The sequence below is a fragment of the Thunnus maccoyii genome, chromosome 17 (assembly GCF_910596095.1).
Source record: "Thunnus maccoyii chromosome 17, fThuMac1.1, whole genome shotgun sequence".
NCBI classification, from domain to species: domain Eukaryota; kingdom Metazoa; phylum Chordata; class Actinopteri; order Scombriformes; family Scombridae; genus Thunnus; species Thunnus maccoyii.
The window spans coordinates 25,904,605-25,925,450 of NC_056549.1; the positions used below are offsets into that span (position 1 = coordinate 25,904,605).

A 20,846-nucleotide genomic window follows, 5' to 3' on the forward strand; every position below is an offset into this window, starting at 1 on the left:
ACATATTAAGTAATAAAAAGCACTTAAATTGACTGCGCTGAGGTCACAGTTGATAGTCAGTCAAAGGCTTTGGAGAACAGTGAGGTTTTAGCCTGGTCTTAAATGAATCTGCAGATGGGGCCTGTCTCATATTTTACAGTAACAGGCAGCCATGCTTAGTGTTTATCTGAGGGACGACTAATAGACTAGTCCCTGATGATCTAAGGAATTAGCATTTCAGCAATGTATTTAGGGCCAAAGCCGCTGATTGATTTAAAAACAAGTAAAAGGATTTTAAAATGGATTATAAAACTATTTGGAAGCCCGTGCAGAGTTTTAAGAATTGGTGTGATGTGTTTGGCTTGTTTTGTTCTGGTAAGCATCCTTGCTGCACTGTTCTGGATGAGTTGTAATTGTTCTCTGTGAGACCAGAGAACTGGACGTTACAGTAGTCCAGTCTGCTAAAAACACAAGCGTGAATCAGCTTTTCTGGACAACAGGTCTCTGAACGCTGATTTCACAATTGACTTGATATGACTGCTCAACTTGAGGTCTGAATCTAGTCTAACACCCAGATTTCTTCTTCTAAAACACATTTGTCCATTAGAAAAAAACAATAATGTAGTAATAATGAAAAGCATGTCACAATATTCTCTCTGTGGGCTATAATGTCACTTTCAGCAGTTCACTTCCAGCCAGATGCAGCGATCGGCAGAATCAATCTGTTCATCACATAAAACACAACACCACAGACTCCCGCGGGAGCACTCACGTAAGTGATTACAAAGCCATTTTAATTAGCATACAAGGTGAACTGCGACCTCCCCCGAGCTCTATGGATCAGCGCGTCTATGGTCCGACTCCGCTTGAATGATTCTCCTCCCATGTAACCACAGCTTCTAATGTGCTCTAAGTGTCATTAAAGCTGGGAGCGAGCCAGACGCTCCTCCGGTGCACCTCTGATAGCTGGGAAAGCCCCGTGGTGCAGATATGATGTAGAGGCTGTCCTGGCAGCGTTGCAGAGGGCGGAATGTCAAATTGACAGCATTTACTCTCTCAGTTAGAGTTTCCATTATATTATGGCAGTTTTGGCATTTAGTATAGAAGGTGCAGTGAAGTATGAAAGCATGTTTAGTATGGAAGGAGCAATGAGTAAGGCTGGATTATCAACTGGATCACTAGGCACTCACAGAAAGCGCTGGGATTACTGTCTGATTTGTCGTAATTTGATTAATTTCAATTCAGTTTAATCAAATTACTTAATTCATCCTCTACAGACCAATTTAAAAAGTTCAAATTTATTTCATGATATGCACGACAAGAGCACAAACTCAAAACGATGAGAACCAAAAGGCAGCTCTCATATTTTTACCAAAACAAAAAGGGATGCATAAATATAACATTTTCTCTCCAGATACCAAATCCCATAGTTTAATGGAAAAGTTTGACATTATGGGAAATGCTCAACTTCTCAGAGGTGCCAGGCAACAGAGTTGCTGGGGATTCTGGGAAGTAACTGCTCCTAGCTAACAAATAGTAGGCATGTAGCCCCCTGTAAAAATGCAAATTGTTGTCTCCACACTTCAGTATTTGTACAGACTAAACATATGAAATTCAACCCAATTAGTTAACTTTATTAGTACTGGTTGGCAGATTTTGTAACTGTTACAGAAGCAGACTGGCTCTGTAGACCTGGCTGTTTCCAGGCTTGGTGCTAAGCTAAGCTAACTGGCTGTTGGCTGTATATTTAGCAGACAAATATAAAAGTGGTAACAATCATAGAGATAGTTGCGGGCACATCCCATCCTATATTCAGGCCAGGTGCAGGACAAAAGCTTCAATGAAAGAAAGAAGTAGTGTGTCCGCACACTGGTTTTTAGCTCCCAACAAATTTATTTGACTGAAAAAGGCATTGGTTTGATCCTACTAGGTCTTCATTAGGCTTAAAGGGGTATCAAGTGTATTTCCTAAAATGTCAAAATATTATTCTAACTCAGGGCACCTTCCCGTGCTGATATAGATGTGGTGCTCCCTTTTTCCCAAAGTTAAAGTCTGTATACCTCACTGCATAAAACCAGGTGGTGTAGTGCAAAAAAAACCTTGATTTCCCACCAGAACTGACAGCAGAACCACTAAATTTTGTGACATTGATGAACAGACTGTATTTAATGTGGATTGGTCACATCTGGTCAATACTCAAGCTGCTTAATAAAGTCTGTATCAGCCCTGATACCAATCCAGTGTAGGGAATCTATGTAGACCTAAAACTGAGGCCCTGTCTAGCCAAGGAGCCCTGTGTCAAAATCTAGTACTGACAGGGTTTCCCCCAGGAAACAGACTAACTTCTAGTATTGGGTAAAACATGTGTCCATCTGACACTGATTGTGACTGATGGGCTGCTTGTGTTTACTTTTCCAAACTATTACATTCTCAGAAGTTTTTCTTTTTCCTGACATGCTGATCTGATTAATAACTGAAAATATGATCAATTAATCATCTGCTGAGCTGAATCAGACTAATGCGTGTGATCTTGTTATAAATGTTGTCACTAGATGACAGTTTTATTAAATACTCAGCCTATGCTGTGTAATATAGCACCACTGTTTAAGAACCTTAATATAATATTTCATAAAAATGCAATAATTTAATTTAATTAAGGGCCCACAACAGATTTTTGGTCTCTGGCCCCTAGCAGGTTATTCCAGCCGTGGCATTAAGGAAGGATTCTTTTTATTTCCATAAGTCTTTTCTCTTTACCCTCTCCCATCCACCTGCCTCCCATTTATTCACTTAAATGACCTCATACAAAACATACACTGGTTTGAATAACACCGAGGCGACACTATACATCAGAATTTCACGCACACCTCAGGATGGATTTGGAGGTGAGCAGCTCAGCTAGCATCGCAGTTGGCGTTGCTTCCTCGCCGAGCGTGACTTTGCATCACACTGAGATTTTGACAAGTACAGGGCATTCACAGGTTTAACAGAGGTGTCGTGTGCATAATCATTCACACTGAACAACCATAACACTCCCTAATCTAATACTGTCTCTGTGGTGTTCTGATGATGGAGCAAAACAAGTTGTTTTCACGGGCAGAAAGGAGAGAGAAGCAAAGGGAAGTGAGATAAGTGAAAAGTACATTCCTTTGATCAATTATGGAGGATTATATTTTAGAATGGCAGAGGGTTGACATAGCTTCAGAGACAGATGAGAAAGTGCGCAAAAGAGATTGAAAATGAGAGTGATATCTAGCCAGGCATGGTTTGTGTTACTTTTCTTAGCCTGCCAGAGGCCTAAGCTTGTTCCTGTGATCTGTAACGCCTCAGACATCTACTGTACAGGTCCGCTGGGGATAGACTGGTCAAGCCCCAGAGGAAAGGGACAGACAATGTCACAAGAAGAAAGATGAAAGGCTGCTGAGGAGAGGGGAATGACGTGAGCTGCAGGAGTGATGGGATGATGGAGAAGGAGAGGAGGAAAAGCCAGAGAGAGATTTCGCTTACTGGGAGATCAGACGGGGGCAGATTGGGCTGCTGGATAGATGACTGGAGCAGAATACAAAATGATGATCAGACATGAAAAGGAAGGAAACAGCAGATGCAAAGCTGTAAGTAGGCAGCAGTGCATATAGGGGGAGATCAAAGGAAGACAGGGATGATAAATAATAAAATTATAGTTCTGTGTGGGAAGGTTGAAGTTTCCTGAGAGTGAGGGAAAAGTCCTAAGATGGATCAAGCCTTTCTAGGAGACGAGTGTGACAGCAAGAGATACAAACACGGAAACATAAAAACATCAAGGACAAAATAATTAACTTTAGAAAGAAGAACGGACGAGTTCAGCCACAGAAAGTAAAGCTGTGTGTTGCGGGGAGGGCACTCACAGTTCACACTGTCTTCATCTGGATTATTTATGTCTTAATAAAAGCAATGAAATAAAGATGAAGTACAATCAGCTTTCCACTTAATGTTCTTTTTACATTTGTCTCTGGCTGCTTCCGAAATCATTCACTCATTCACTATTTACTACACACTTTAAGTTCCACTAGATGTTGGGGAAACACTACAAAATTGTGTGAACAGTGATAGTGGAGTAAGGGATAATGCCTGACGACATGTCCATTATCAGGAATTAATGGACGACGGGGCGCCAAGGACAGTTGCCTCCACGGAGTCCTTTAATTCCTGATCATGGACACCTCGAAGGACATTATTCTACTTATACCATGGTCACTTGCCAAAGAAAAAAATAAGACCATTAATTTGTCTTTTCATACATTTTGCAATCAAAATCTAACAATCTAACACCTGAGGGTTTGACTAATACCTGGAACAATCATTACCATCCCATGAGGTTCTTATGCAATGAAACCACTACTCCAGTAAACAGGACGAACCTGAGATACGATTTGGCAACGGGAGATTTCTAGTCCACTCAGCTCATAGAACCTTTTGGCTCAGCTATGAACCAGAAAGCTAACGTTATGCTAGCAAAATTCAAAGTTAATAACATTGTGTATGGCTGAAAAACAGTAAATATAATTTGACAGTATGTTTAACAACATGACTAGCTAACTATCCAGCCATGTAATTTTCCCCAAATCAATATCAAGATTTTCATGAACAACTGATAGGCCATGTTTACTGTCAGCTGCAGCCTGAAGCAAGTTGAACAGCGAATAGGATGTGGGTTGATCACTTATGCTATACTAAGTATCAGAAAGTTCAGAGGGGCGGTGTAACTTGCAGCTTACAGTTGCCATCCTGTGATGTTCAGAGGATGAGGTGCTGAAGGACTACACTCAGCATTGTAAATAAGATATTCAGATTTATTTTGTCATTTAATGTTATTCTGATGTTGATGTGTCTGCATCCAGCTGATGCCAATGCCAGCAGAGGTTTGTAGACCAGACTAGATACATTGTGTTAACAGGACTGTTTTCATGAGGCTTGCAACATTTAGGCCTAACCTATGTTCCTCATACCATTTTTCAAACAGTAGTCTGACTGGATGTATCGTGCTTTTTCATGTTGTAGTCATGGGCTTTTCAAACAATTTCATTGTAAATAATTAAAAACCACAAGTAGTAATTCATGTTTTTAATGCAAAGAAACATGTCAACAATTCATTCCGCTCCACATATCGGAGCCAACAGAAATCATATATATAATTTAAAAACTGAATTAACTGTCAGGCCTGCAAACATAAAACCTCTTAGGTTTTCCTTGTCTGGGTTATTCGGGGCTTTATGATTCTTAGTTTGTGGATTGTGTGCCAGGGTGTTTTTTTTGACCTGGTTGCCCTCCCTGTCACGCCGAGCCAAACATAGTTGGATGATGAATCCCAACTTATCTGACCAGGCCGAGGGGCGTATCAGGAGACAGTGCAGTGGAATTTGAGTTCAAGGTTCAAGTCTGAGATACAGGCATGGTGCAGGCTGGTACCTTTACCACTTTTCCTGTAATGTTTAAGTATAGCTTTAAACACCACATTGCTGGTCTTGAATCTGGTGTCAGTCATGACATTGAATTCACTTAAATTACGGTTCATACCGGCCTTCAGACTCCTTATTCTGGCAACGCTGTACTCCCCCCCCCCCGCCTTGGTGGACTGGACAGGGGCATAAAACTCCCACAGGGTCTCATTCAAAGCATCGGCGGTGTAGTTTTCAAAGTTGGAGTCCATTCATTTTTGTGCAAAGGAGTTCAACCAACTCTTTGTGTCGTTTCTCAATTTTCTTCTCAGTTTCTCTTTCTTCAGCTGCATCCCAGTCATCAAAGTTGTCATATTCTTCAAACAGGTTAAAAGAAATGTCGAAGTTACTCATTGTTGTAATTAGATGTTAACATGTTGCAATAAATTGTAAACATAGGTTTTGATTCCGTCCCTGTTGCTATGGTTACTCATTTTAACCAGTGAATTAATTTAGAACGGTGAGCAGACAGTTTCACTGGAACTACTTAGTAGGTGTCCATTATCAGGAATTAATGGACACCCTGCAGCCAATCAGAATCGAGTATACATCCAGACCATGGTATAATAGCGAATCATTTCTGACACAGCCTCCTTGTTTTTAATCTTTTAATCAGTGTGTTAAATACCCTGTGACAATCAGAGGGTCCTGGTGCCATGGGCCGTACTTCCAAAACAGAATAGGCATACATCAGCCACTAGATCCAAATAGCTGAACAAGAACAAGCATGGTTGCACTTTGTTATTCTATTTATTTGTTTTTTCTGTGACATAAGGACTGTTTCAAAATTTGCCTCAATTAGGACTTTTATTCTGTATACCATTAGTTTTTGTTCACATTTTTTCTGTGACGTTTTAATTGCTGAGAATTGGGAACACAACAACAACGCCACAATGAAGCAGTTTAGTTCCAGACCTCTGAATTGCCACCCACATCTCTGATATGTTCAGAGATACAAATAGGTATTGTGTCCATTAACGGCTGGTTATGCTGGTTACGCCAATCAGAGTTTTGGAGATTGGATTAAAAATATAATTATTATACAGGCTATACAGTTAATAATTATTAAAAAAATAATTATTAACTGTATAGCCTGCTAGATACCTAGACAGATCACATGGAAAATAGCAACAGTAAAATCGCCACAAAATGGGACAAGATGATTAGACTGATGCAGCTGCACAGTTTGCTGTATGTCAACTTATAGAAGTAACAACTCTTATACCCCATTTACATCTATTGTTAAAATATTAAAGTTATAAAATGCAATTTGTATCTGGATACATTGTCTGGATATGGGAAAATTCAAGGTGTAAATCCACTCAGAACACATTGTGATCAGAACGCAGCCAGGTGTAAATGCAGTCCATATAGCATGACCACATTCAGAAGAAAGAATTTGTTTAAAGGTCACAAGCACAGCAAAAACTGCGACTAGTAGCACAAACTAAAAGTCTTCCCTCACAAAAAATTAATGACATCCATCCATGGCATTGCTTCCCATGACCTAAGAGTCGCCATGTTTGTTGACAGGTCTGCCAGCTCCACCTACCCAATTTGCATATTGAGATCCAATCATAATACACGACTGAGAAAATGAGAGCATATTTTAATACAGGGTATAAATCCAAAGACCCATAGATTGGATGTCATTGTCCAGATAATGTATCCAGGTAAAGATCACATGTTAATACCAGATGTACATGGGGATTTAAAATAACATTCCTTCAGTAATTGTGGAAAACGTTTAAAATGCAGATCCAGGCAACTCCTACCTCCTGTGTCTGTGAAAATGATGTCGGCAGGCTGGATGTCACTCACTACTGCTTCGAACAAACAAGAAATTGGTTAACATGAGCACAATGTCAGGATGAATGAATGGAATGAAATGGAAATTCAGTCTTAATGCAGTTAACAGGCAATCAGACACAAGTTATACACAAGCAGTATACAGTCAGATTATCTCTAAACAACATTATTCAGTGGTAAAACCTAAATGAGGTGCAGCAAAATGGTGCAATAAGGGACAGTAATGATCCCTTATTGCAGAGGAAAATTGTCTTCCCACACATTTACAGAACTGCAGGTGTGGTAAGTCAAGGTTGAACCAGGAAGTCGAGTCTGTAGACTGTGGGTAATAATTTAATAGTTTGCCTTTGTTTTCTCTTCTAATTAAGTTAGGCTGTACACTGGAGATTTGTTTAAAACCTGTTGTTTTAAACTGCTGTTGTTTGTTGCCCAGATGGACTTCTTTTTTACTCTGAGCAATTGATTTGGTAAGAACGATATTATCACTCCCAATTGGAATGTTAGTCAAAATTATAAAAAAAAAAAAAAAGACCCATGAAACCAAGCTTCCCCTTAAAGATTAGTTTATACTAATCTTAAAGCGTAAGCATGTCTGCCACCTTCACCTTTACCATACCTTTTGTATATTTTACAAAGAGGACAGGATTGATGCAAGGCAACAAAGGCAGAAAGTTTGATTGTGACTGCCTTACAACACTGTGTTGTCTAATATGACTATAAACCCAAGGGAATATAAAAAGGAAGACATACCCTTCAAGGTGCAGACAGGTCTGTAAATGACAGAACAAAAAGAATAATTGAAGTGAAGGCAGGTCCTGTAGGATTTCACCTTGCATTGAGCATGCTGAGCCACTGTGATTTTCTACCACGCTTCCCTGAACTATACAAACTAGGAAGTAGCTCATGCTCAAGGTGCCCTTATAAGATATCAGGGGGAAGAAATACATAGGTGATATAATTGATTGTAATTTCAAAGAAGTAAACAGTCAACAAGGCTTTCTGGCACCAGGCACTGGAGGCTAATGGGGGTGGTGTTCAGTATATAGCTGGGTTGGCTCACCATCGATCCACGTGTTCATTAACCCCTGCTGGCTCCTCATCCATCATTATGACTCCACTGTTTCTATTGTTTCTCTACACAGTGCATACACTGTAGGATTATATGGTCGATCCTTGTCCTACCCCCTTTTTCTTTCCAGTTCATTCTTCTTCACATTTAAACAATGACAGAAAATTGGTAGTTTTGTTCAACATTAATTTAAGTAAACCCTCTTTGTTTTCATATACACAACAATATGGATAAGTGTGAAAATGGTTTGAAAAGTGTGCAGTTTTAAAAGCCTTTCTTTCTTTCTTTATTCTTATTCAGAAGATTCAATGAAAACCCCAGTGCAGGTCTGATCACATTTTAAATGTCTTTAGAGCACACTTGATCTGGTTTGGCTGACTGTTTCCATTAGCCAGCCCCATCGAAGACACATTGGTTGCAACATCAGACAAATCACCATTCCAGCTATTTCTTTATGGTTATGTTTAGTGTGTGAAGATTTCTCAGGGGCAAGTGTTCACCATTAACAAGTAAAGCCTGTGAGGATTCATGCATTCTGAATCAACTGGATTTACATTGATTTTTCTTGTGTAAGGAGACCTTGAAAATCCACTGTCGCTCCACTCGTATGGTAGTGGATAATAGTCAGTACAGGCGAAAGAAATAGCACTACTAATGACAAGCAGTTGCTGTAAGTACATAGATAGAGATAAGTCTCTTTGTAGGATTGTTTAAGTAATTAATAATTAATAAAATCATTAGTTTGTTGGATTGATGCATGTAAACATCAAAACTGCCTTGTTATGTTCATAGTCTAGTAACTAGACCAGGGTAAGATTAGCCATGTAAAGGTGTTATTGCTTTCACTTCCAAACATAAGTACATTTGTCACATTGTACAGTACTACTGGGATCATACTGTGATTTACTTTTAATGTATCAAAGGCTACATGGTAGATTAGCTCAGTATTGCTCCATCAGACAGAAAGAAGATAATTAGCAGTTGTGTTAACTGGAAGTGAGACCACAATGATCAGCACAAGCAGCGCTCTGACTGTTTGGTAATTTCCTGACCCTGAAACTTGCTTCGCCAGGCTGTGTGGTATTTTGGTGACCAATGCAGAACGCATGGTGCACAGGTGGGAGGAGAGGTATAAATAGGTTGAAGGTTCATTCAAGTGAAGCAGCGCAAAGCCAGTTGTTGTATTTTGGTTGTAATTTGGTCTTAGATGTTGCACTGAAAACAGACATCTCAGAACCACCTCTGTTTCTGGTACAACGTCAGTCTGCTCCTGCTTTGGTGATTTTATCACAAGAGCAAACTAAATACTTGCTGCAAATGTGCTATAATAATGGATTAATGTTTGAAATATAAATAAGTTACTTCAATTAAACACTCTCGAACCAAAATCAGCACAGAAAATAACATTTGATTGGGTTAAAGAAGGAAAGTCAGTAAATCAGTCTGTATTGCCCTATAAATGAATGTGGGTGATTTTTACAGTATCTGCTGTCCACAGCTGTTTATACTGTATGAAAAGCTTCTCCTTCAGTTCATTAAATCTCTGCAGCATCTGAAGGCAGCAGGACTGATATATTGATAAATCCTCAGCCTCTTAGAAGTGTCGTACCAGTGCTGTTTCACACGACTGTTCACTGTGTTTATTTTCATTAAATCATCTGAAAACAACACCAGTCTGCTACAAAATAACCACACAGACCTCTACACACATATCAGACATACATAACCACAATAACAGGTGCGCATGGAAACGTCCACACAGTCTGTGCACCTCAGACTTACAACGCTACGCCTGTTGTTGTACTTGCGTGGTTAAATTAGGGCCAACTGTATATTTTCTTTATGCTTGACAACAACACTTCACAGCATAACTTAAATAAGACTTGAACTTATGGAGCCGGACAGGTGTAATATGTTTTTTTTTTCCAACTGTAAATTCTTATTTGTACTAGTTTGTGTTAACAGGTTGTTGTGGTGAGTCAGTTAGGAAGAAACACCCTAACCTAACACCCAAGTGTTAGCAGCTACTGTAGCTAGCAGATGTGTTTTTCATATTGAGGTGAAGACCGTGAAACTAAACAATGAGCTGAAATGCTCCGTAGAATTGAAGGGAACTGCAGAGTCTGATGGTAATTCTCTGTGGGTTTGTCACTTCAACAACCCCTTTCACATTACTGGCATAAGAATTAAATAAAGATATGGATGAGTGCAGCTTTAAACATGTTAAAATGTTAACAATATTGTTTATGCTCTGCTAATTCAAGAGAGCAATTTCGAAAAGGCACTTCAGACATCTGCCGGATCCCACATTAATATGAATATATGCCAACAATCCAGCTCTTGCATTCACTTATTCACTGGGGTTTCTCAACATAAAAGTCTATCATACCGGTTGGTCATGGTTACTGACTTCTTTTCGTGACCTCAAGAAACAAAGATGAACCTCAGCAATATTGTCTCAATAACTGGCTCAAGGGTCAAGGAATCAAGTGCTGCTGGAATCAATGTTTCCATGGTAATCTAATTCCTGTCATTGATTTTAAGACAAAAGAAAACACTGTCCTGCTGTAATGTCAGTGCAACACCATTCTTGCCTCCACTAGACGCCATGGTCACAGCAACATGTACACATATGTATATATGTTGAATGTGCTCAGTTGATGTTCTGTCTAATAACTGTCACTGTAGTTTCGTATATGCCTATAAAGTTCCTGGCAGCTGATTCATACATACAAAAAGCTGACAAAGGAATTTTCTAAAAGGAAGAGATTTGTTTCATTTGATCTCATCACAGTGAATGAAGGGGTTAATTGTGCCAGCAGTGTTTATTAGCATCAGGGAAACTGCCTCCTCCAGCTGTCTCCCCCCCGCCAAGGTGTTCAGCACAGATATAGGCTGACACTTACGGGAGCATGTTAGTGATTAAAACACAAGCCAATTCCCAGCACATGGATAGCCAGTGACCTCTGGGAAGTCTGCAGGGGAAAGGATATTTTGATGTTCCCTATAAAGTCATAGAAGGAGAAAACAGACCCTCAAAGGCAGAAATACAAAAGCTTAACATATTCGCAAAATGTTGCAAAAAATGGAACTAAAAGACATAATATTTTCCTATTTCCTTTCCTATTTTATTTATTCAATGTTTTCTTCTGTGCTCTGCCTTTTCAAAAACATCATCAATATGTGAAGCAGGTGATCCTTCCCTGAGCGAGAATCCATGCATATGGATTTGTCTGTAAGGCATCCAAACTGTGATGAACATTGCCAGCCATTTTGCTTGCCTCTACGCTTCCTAACACTTGATTATTAAACCTGCCGTTACTAAAAAATGAGTTGTAAGCAATAAGGACCAACACAGGATTACTCACAATAGACCTTTCCCCATTCTCCGTTAGCTCGGCACTGCATTTTACTCTCCGCCTGAGATAAGATGAAAATTTAATGCTCCTCTTGGGGAAATTGGGCAGCTTGTGTTGTAAACTTTGCATCGAGCCTGTTGGTTAATGCCGGGAAACAGACAGATAGCATGAATTAAGTCCAGCACTGTGTGGTTCTCAATTGGCTGTATGCATATTAGACTTAGTGTTTTGGCACCAGCTTCATTGGGTTCTAAACTGTGCTTCAGAGGTTGGTGAGAAATGGCTATGCAGAAAATTAACCCATATTGAGTGGGTTTAAAATCCCAATGAATAATTCAGACAAGGTTTTGAATAATTAAAGTGGACCTTGTAGTCTTTCACATCAGGGTGGAGGTTCCTGTGATTGCTGTTGTTGTTTTTAATCTTGTTATTTCCATATGAATGCCTTGGAGACTGCATGGATGGAAAAGCATGTTTTTGGTGTGTCACAGCTTCAACCGACCGAAAGACAGTGGAAATGAGCCCAAATTTATATCCGGACACTAAAACACAACAAATTAGGCTACACTCTTCTTGCTGTTCTTTTCCTTGCAGACACACACACACACAGAATAAGGTGTCGGTCTACTAGCAGCCACAGTCTGCATTAAAACACACTGTTTATGCAGAATTCAGCAAGCCAAGAGAGGAGCAGAGTGTGCCAGTTTGTTCGCCGTTTCTGCCAGCCAACCTTGACTTCAAAGCAGTCTGTTAAAGTTATCATCCACATCAAAATAGAAGCAGATTTGCAAAAAGAAAACCCATAGTCATTGCCAGTGGGTCTTCTGCAGGAATCACCCTCTGAGCATGCCACAGATTTGAGTTCTGGTCCTCTGGTCTGCAGCTAAGGGTCAAATATTGCTTCAGATCACCACTGACTAAGTTGCCAAATATCAAGGAGGTGAAATTTTGTTTTAGGGTGGATTTTCCCTTAAAGGATACTAGTTCATTACAATATGGTTCGTAGTTTTGGAGTTTAAGCCATCATCCCTATTGGTAATGAAAACATGGTACTTGCCAAGTTAATTGCTGATGACTAGGTATGTAGTGTCATTGCTAAAAAGACGTTTGACGGAGCAAGAAATACCAGTAGTTAGATGATAAAACAGATTGTAAAGGTACCTTGAGTATATCTTTAATCAGCTTTAATCAAGCTAAAAAAAACTCCATAAGGGTTATACTCTTGTTCTGACCCATTCCTTTGAACCAATATGCCTTGGGACGAGTTCCCCTACCAAGGGTAAATTCCCTTACCATTGCCTGGCGGCAGGAAAGGGCTCTAGATTCTCTAATCCAAGCAAAGTAGCTTTCTTCCGAAGTTGCAGCTGTGTAAGGGTCCTTGGGACAGATTTGCCAAGAGTGACCCTACCAGGAACTATTGTTTCGACAATGCAGATCCCAGGGTCAAGGGGTTCTCAAACCATTCAGTCATCACCCATGAGCTTTGGGTGATGACTGAAAGAATGAGACTGCTAATACAAGCAGCCACAATAAGTTTGCAGGGTGGCTGAACTCCCCCTCAGAGTGGAATAGAACTGCTGTTCCTTCATGTTAAAAGGAGCCAGTTGAGGTGATTCAGGCATCTGATTAAGATACCTCCTGGATGCCCCCCTGTGCAGGTACTCTTGCCACATCCAATTGGGAAGGGAGCCTGGGGCTGACCCAGTACTTGCTGAAGACATTACATATCCAATCTGGTCAGTCAATGCCTCAGGAAGAGCTGGAGGACATGGCTAGGGAGAAGCACATCCGGGATACCTTAGCTTAGCCTGCTGCCACTGTGACACAGACACAGATAAGCAGTGGAAAACTGATGGATTAATGAAGTAGTTTAGATAATCTGGATGAACTGTGACAATCTGTCCAACTATGCCTCTTGCTTTGTCAGATTTCATGTTGTGATTGCTATTTTAAATGATAGCAACTGGCTTAAACTACAAAAATAAGATGCAAGTTGAGATAAATCTTAATTATCCTTGAAGCCTGACACCCACCAAGAACATCCAGTCTCTCATGTGGTGCACAAGGATTATAGACCAGGTATTTCTGCTGTACTTTCAATCTTTATATGGCTGTCTTTGTGGAAGTGTGTTAGTGTGCACTGCTATGCACAGTGCTTTACTGTATGCATGTATTTATACACCCATGAAGACTGTGTATGTGTCTTCCTGTCGCCCATGAGGAACAGCCTGGGGGAAGCTAACACACTGTAACAGAGCGAGGCAATGAGCCAGGATCACTGTTTGGATCCATTGGGAAATAACATGTAAAAAGCTGCCTGTCAGTGCGGGGCGAGCCCAGGGAAATAACCCGGGATTGGTGCGAACCTCTGCCGTCTCTCTGATGTTAATTCCCCATACTGGGCTAACACACACATTCACATGTGCAAACACATATGCAACAGCTTCCTCTGTTTCTTGCTCACACAACACAATGAATGAGTAACGTTTTCCTACCACACAAACAGTAATCCATTTTTTCTTACTCTGCACACACATATAATGATATAATCGTGACGTTCTCGCATCTTACAGCTCCCCCATAGTGCACACACACTGGAGACAGAGAGTGTAGTTCATATGCAGATACACTGACTGACACACTCATACAGTATCTCTTCCCGTTCTCTCTCATACACACACACACTTTCCTCCTGAGGCCCAACTCAAGCAATGACATCTGTCTTTGTAGTGCAATTGCCTCCATTGCAACACACGCAACACCAATGGAACTGTTGCGTAGTTTCTCTGCTGCTCATCTTTACTTGACATTGTTATTACCAAGAGCTATCCCACAATGCAGCAGTGGGTGGGTGGCAGGATCAAATAAAATCCAAAGGGTTCTGATTTCTAAGTCTCTTACATGCAAATTGTGTTGCTCTGGGCAGAAACGATCCAACATTTTAAGTGGAGCAGATCATGCCGATGACGAGGGTGAAGACCTGAAATTGTCCTTGTAGAGCAACTTAGAAATGGGCTTTTTTTTTCTTTTCTTCTTTTCTTTTTGCCTGACAGTGCAGCAGGTGGATTGATGTGTTCAGCAGATGATGACATAACACATGCTGCAGTGAAAACGAGACATTTTGAACCTGAAATCTCAGGGTGGCAGATTGAAGGAAATAAGTGAATAAAGAGCACTGGCATGTTCAATAAATCAATCTGTATGACCGCGTCCTTAAAGGATAAGACTGCCTGTGACATAGTGGGTGAGACCACATTTCTTAACATCCTTGTCATTTGATTGTTTAGAGAATATAACATCTATTTGTAGCATTGCTTTCACATACTATCTCAGGTTTGTTTGTTACATTTACGTCTGCATTTCTGCTTTAATGAAGACAGATAAGATTTAAACTCACTTATTGTTTATTGATTTAAGTCCTGAGTTTCTTGAGTTATTGATTTCCTTGTCGTGTCCCTTATCATATCCATCACGTTTTCCACGAGAAAAAAGGTGAGGGCACCCAACCACTTCCTGCTTTTAAGCTTTGTACTTATTTTGGCTTATGGTTAGGACTGTGCTGTGGGTGATGTGTATGTAAACAGTGTTAAGTAATACAAGTTACATTGTCATATACCAGTTGTTGGTATAAGGGAAGGGACACAGCTGTTAGAAACATGGTTCTGCCTAGACAGATTGGACAGCCTATTTAAGGGGAGACTTGTTGGTTTGAGGGAGAGGATGTCTGTGTAGCTGCGTGCATGTGAGCGTGCCTAAATTTCAGTTTTCTCGAGTTAAACCAGATTAATCTGTTTGTTTTGTATGTTTTTCATTTCATTTTTCCGAAACACTTGCTTTTTGGTTACGTGGGTCTGAATAAATTCATTTTGATTGAACAAATCTCTGAATATAAAATGAATAAAATAAAATGAACTCTGAATAATAATTTGTGTCTGGTATGGCTTTGCCACAAAAAAAAGTTCAGTTATCTTAAAATCATTAAAATTCCATCTACGTCTTCTCTCTTATTAAAAATTCCAGAATCTTTAACTGCTGGACACAAGATGTCTCCTATTTCACTGTAAAGTCCATTCTCAGTGTTTGTGCACTTGGGCTTCAAGTTTCCACATCACGCTTGTGTAAGTTGAACACTGAACCAGGATTGGCTTCCACACTATTTGTGATGTCACAAATCATGCTCATAGGCCCACCCCTAAAAATCTGATTTTAATGAGCGCAGAGAAGTTTTCCACTTTCAGCAGACGAATTTGAAAACAGCCCTCCATCCACTGTCAAACTCTGCACATACATCATTTTGCATAGAGAAACTCAAACATTCAACGGTAGGAACAAGAAGAAAAACATATTTTTGAGTGGAGGAGGACTTTAATGAAACCAACAATGTATTAGTCCATCTCTCAATACTTCCCGACCCTAACTGTGGAACTCCCAAACCCATTCCTAATGAAGACTTACATCTTTAAAAATGTGCTGCAAATATATCTTCTTTTTTTTTTTTAAGACCCAATAATTTCCTAAAATACAGTAGCTGGGGGCTGTAGCTGTGTAGCTCTATGACGGTGATGTTAGTCAGCCGGCAGGTCCACCACTTTCCAGACTGAAATATCTTATATATGCTTATATATTTTAGATATCCATTGTGCCCAGCGCATGAATTCTAATCATTTTTATGATCCTCTGACTTTTAATCTAATGCCATCATCAGATCAAATTTTCCAGTTTGTCCCATACTTAAGTTTATGACCAGACACCTGCAAAAATTATGACATTTCCATCAGCTTCAATTGTAGTTTGTGATTAGTGCTAATTAACAAGTGTTAGCACGCTAACATACTAAAATACAATGGTTAACATGGTAAACATCATACACTACCTTTTAAACATCAGCAGTACAGTTGAGGCTGATGGAAATATCATTATTTTTGTAAGCAATTGTTCATAAGCTTAAGTATGGGACAGCATTGTCCATGCTGACCATGTTAGCATGTTGATGTTAGCACCGCTGTTACCCATGTGACATGTTTCTGCATCGTATGTCAAAAGTGTGACTCACTGATGTGTTTTTCATGGATAACAATGAAGCTCTTTGGGGGAATGTGTATCAGACTTTGGGTGTGTAGACAATACTTATTCATAGGATCAAATTGTTGATGGTTTTGGTCTTTTCTCACCAGCCTTATACTTTAAATGTGCCATGGTAGCATCTGTTTAGCGTTAATTAACATAAAGATAATCTATGGCAATAATGTGGTCTTCTGCAGCCGAGCATCTCATGGGTACATGCAGTACAGGGCTGTAAGCACTTTTGATGTGCTTTCAGAATGACAAATTTCATTATATTGTCCCTCTATTTTGCTGATTTTATGAGTCATCTCTTTTTCCCTCTCTCTTTTTCTCAGATAACAGCTTTTGATGAGCTCCAGGCTGACTTCAAGGTGCCAATCGATCAGGGCAATCCACTCCATGCGGTAGGTTTTGCTTTCACTACTCAATGCCATATATACCACACGTTTACCGCACATATTACAGCAGATTATTGTGTTACTGTTTATGTGTGCGTGGTAATTTTAGACAAAGACTTAAACCCATTTCCGGAGGGCCACATACATTAATACACAACAGTACACAGGGTGATTCACTGTCTCGTCTTTCACTCTCTGTCTCTGACGTTCCCAGTCTTCATTCCTGCACATTCTCTCTCTCTCTTCATTAAATTTAAATCAGGCAGCTGGCATCCTACTAGTTTTGTATGCCCTCCTCTCCCCACTTCCTGGCTTACAAGAAGACTCCTATTATAGCACCTAAGGCCAAAGCATCAAGTATGAATGAATCATCTTTTACGAACAAATCCTTGAATCCAAATATAAATGAAAATAAAAGCTACAAGCCACAATAAAAGATAAACATGGAATCCACAGTTGGCCTGATCGTCCATGCAGGAAAAATATTAAGCAAACCTGATCTGCAGGCTCTATGTTTAAATGAACTGGACTGCATTTGTATAGCGCTTTTCTAATCTACCAACCACTCAAAGCGCTTTATAACACATGCCGACATTCACCTATTCACACACACATTCATACACTGATGGCAGAGGCTGCCATGCAAGGTGCCAACCTGCTCATCAGGAGCAATATAGTGCTTTTTATCCAAAGCACTTTACAATGTTTCTAATGCTCACTCACCCATTCATGCACACACTCACACATCGGGAGCAATTTGGGGTTCAGCATCTTGCCCAAATACACCTGAGCCATGTCTCAACCACAGGAACTTCCCCCCTGCACCAAGAACCTTTTGAGGAACTCAGATGAAAGTTAATATGGACTGATCTGTTCATTATAATACATATATATTGATTGAAATGCAGTGTATCTGTACCCCAGCCCCAGAGTCCCAGAAGCAGCACTGTTGTTCAGTCCAATAAGAGCATGAAGCTTCACTTCACACTAAGACAAACTAATGTGGCAGCTACAATTGTTAGATTTCCTCTGTGAGACCAACATTTATCTTCCAAAAGGAATTATATCATATATCAAAATGCTACAGAGACATTAGAGCCAGAGCTAAATTACCAAAGAGCTGCACAGATCAGTTCATCAGATCATTTTCTCCCCAAGGATGAGGACACAGGAGTCAGGCTGCTGCTTGGAGATGACTGGCTGGTTTCACCCAGCCAGCAGCTCTGAAACGTCACAGCAGTTTTACAAACAGGAGTTATTTGGATAAACTGACCACATATTGGCAATCTAAATGGTTACTTTCTTGCCTGAAAAAATATTCAAACTTAATGAAGTGACATATTAACAGTCCCAGAGCGAAAATTACATCAGTCTGGCTCAAAATCTCCACCATTGCCCTGGGCTACTGTCGTACCAAAAAGCAGACCCAAACAAGGGCCCTCCTCTCTACACCAAAACAGTGACAGAAAGTTGAAACTAAAAACCAGTGACACTGGGGGAAAAAATGTCAGCTTTAAAAAATAAAAAATTGTCTCTGACAAAAGACAGACATGAAGAAAACATTTGAAGATTGACATTGAAAGACATCATAATGCAAAAAATAAAATCAAAATAAAATATGATTGTAATTTCATTTAATGCCAATGTTTCCTTTTTCAGTTCAGGTTTTGTTCTCAATGCCAAATTTTATTTCTGATGCCAAAATTTAACTGTCATTGTTCTAGCCCCATCCAAGCGCCCTAAAACAACACGTGTACAGTCAAGTGACAGCACCCTCTAGTGGCAGTTGTAATTATGACGGGAGCAAAGGAGGAAATCGGGTGACGTTATATACATGGGAGATCGCTGTTCGTTTCCCGAACCGCTAATCAATATTGTTTTTTTTGAAAGCATGACCACGATACCCTCCCTTAACCATGTGATTATTATTGTAACCATGACAGTGAATGTCCCCTAACAATAGCGAACTAGTCATTGTAAGTCAAACCACAATGTTTCCCCAAACCTTAATAAAGTTGTTGTGCCTTAACCTAACAAAACCTTAACAATAGCGTCATCACATCATAAAACATTCACTTTTCAACAGTGATTTGAAAAAGTACAGGCACAAACAAATGATGTTGTCTGATGATAGGGACGTTAGATCAGAAAGCACTTCTGTGTTGTTCTGCAGTGCATGGAGCAACAACCTACCTATTTTTTCATTTGATTTGGAGGGTTTGTTGCTCCAGAGAAGCAGCAATCTGATCACATTTGCTTCCTAGATATAGATCACTGCTTCTTCTATCCGTATAATATGGAAATTGTTGGTAGCCAGTGCCTCACAGTTCTAGCACCAATGTTCTAGTTTGACAACCAAATATTACAGCACGTTTCTCTCACAACTATCAACTTTCGTCTGGGACAATCCCAAATTTTATATAGTGTTGGGGCCTTGACAGGTGCTACCAGACTCACTGCTGGCCACCCCCACAACTAATGCTATTCACGTCAGTTTATCCCTGATATTATTGAAATGCTCTTCCAGGCTAATGCAGGGATTTAGGCTTTTAGTGATACTGTGTATCCAGCCTGCTATTTAAATAGGAGCATGTATTTGATTCAGCTTACAGAATATTATGTTTTAACAATACTCAATTCACAGGTTAATACACAGGATTATACATATATCCTCAACTCTCCCCGGCAGTCTGGTAAACAAAGTGGATCTGTAGTGAATATTAAATAAATGTTGTGCTTTAAACTGTGTCCTAACATCTGCGTTAATGTATTTATACATGTTAATGCATAAATTTATTCATATATGTGCATGTAATGTGAGAGAAAAAGGTGGTTTGACAAACTGCGAGTCTCTTTGAGCCTTGGACCGTTTTGAGTGTTTTTCTCACACACGTTATTTCCACCCCTTACACCAATCTCATCTCTTTCCGCTACCTTCTCGTTCTCAAAAAATTCTCAGTGAGGAAACAGGCATATATGTTCTGCTTCGTTGCTCTTCAAAATTGCCACAGCAGCAATCACAGGGGGATGTGGAGAAAAATGTACATTAGCGATGGCCAGCATGGGAAAGCTGCCCCCTGGTGAAGTTGTTTTAGGATGATTTCCAGCCTTCTAAATCCCTTTCCCTTGAGTCTTTTGGGGTTTTACTAACACAGTCAGATCTTAATAATGCATGGTGGTACAGTACAGTGCGAGCAGTTAGTTTGGAGGTGACTTTGACTTAAGAGCTCTGGACTGTATAGCTTCTCTGGAGTATTGACTTCTATACATCCTCAGGGATGAGCGGAAGAAAGAGGGGAGGAAAGTCAGAAAAGGAGACAGATTGATGGAAAAATTGCAAACTGAGTGAAAGAGAAGCATTAGAGATGGAGACAGACAGACAGAAAGAGGGAGCGATGGCTGAATGAGGATTTCTTAAGAGTCAAATGAAAAGAATTCTTCGGCTTGAAAGGCATTTTCAAGATTCTGAAAACAGTGCATTAGACCAGATTTCCCCACTCAGTACCACTTTCATATTTTGTCATATTTGCATATCATTATGCAATGCAGAGTGTATCAAAGAATCCAGCGGGGGAATGGGTACAAAAGGTTCCATCTAATTTTCTCTTCCCTCTTCTTTCTTCTCTCACTCTCCCATGTTTCCTAAAGCCATCCTTCCCCTTTTGCCTCTTGCTTCTTATATGAAACGCGTCAC

The 20,846-nt window shown here is 40.0% G+C and overlaps 1 protein-coding gene across 2 annotated transcripts in view; it reads left to right on the plus strand.

The window, feature by feature from the left end:
* Positions 1–20,846, plus strand: part of cnih3 (cornichon family AMPA receptor auxiliary protein 3) — a 90,823-nt gene that overhangs the window by 3,444 nt on the left and 66,533 nt on the right. For both annotated transcript variants that reach the window (XM_042391083.1, XM_042391084.1), the window contains exon 2: positions 17,090–17,158. In XM_042391083.1, the coding sequence (XP_042247017.1) occupies positions 17,090–17,158 (69 nt within the window). The remainder of the gene's footprint in view (positions 1–17,089; positions 17,159–20,846) is intronic.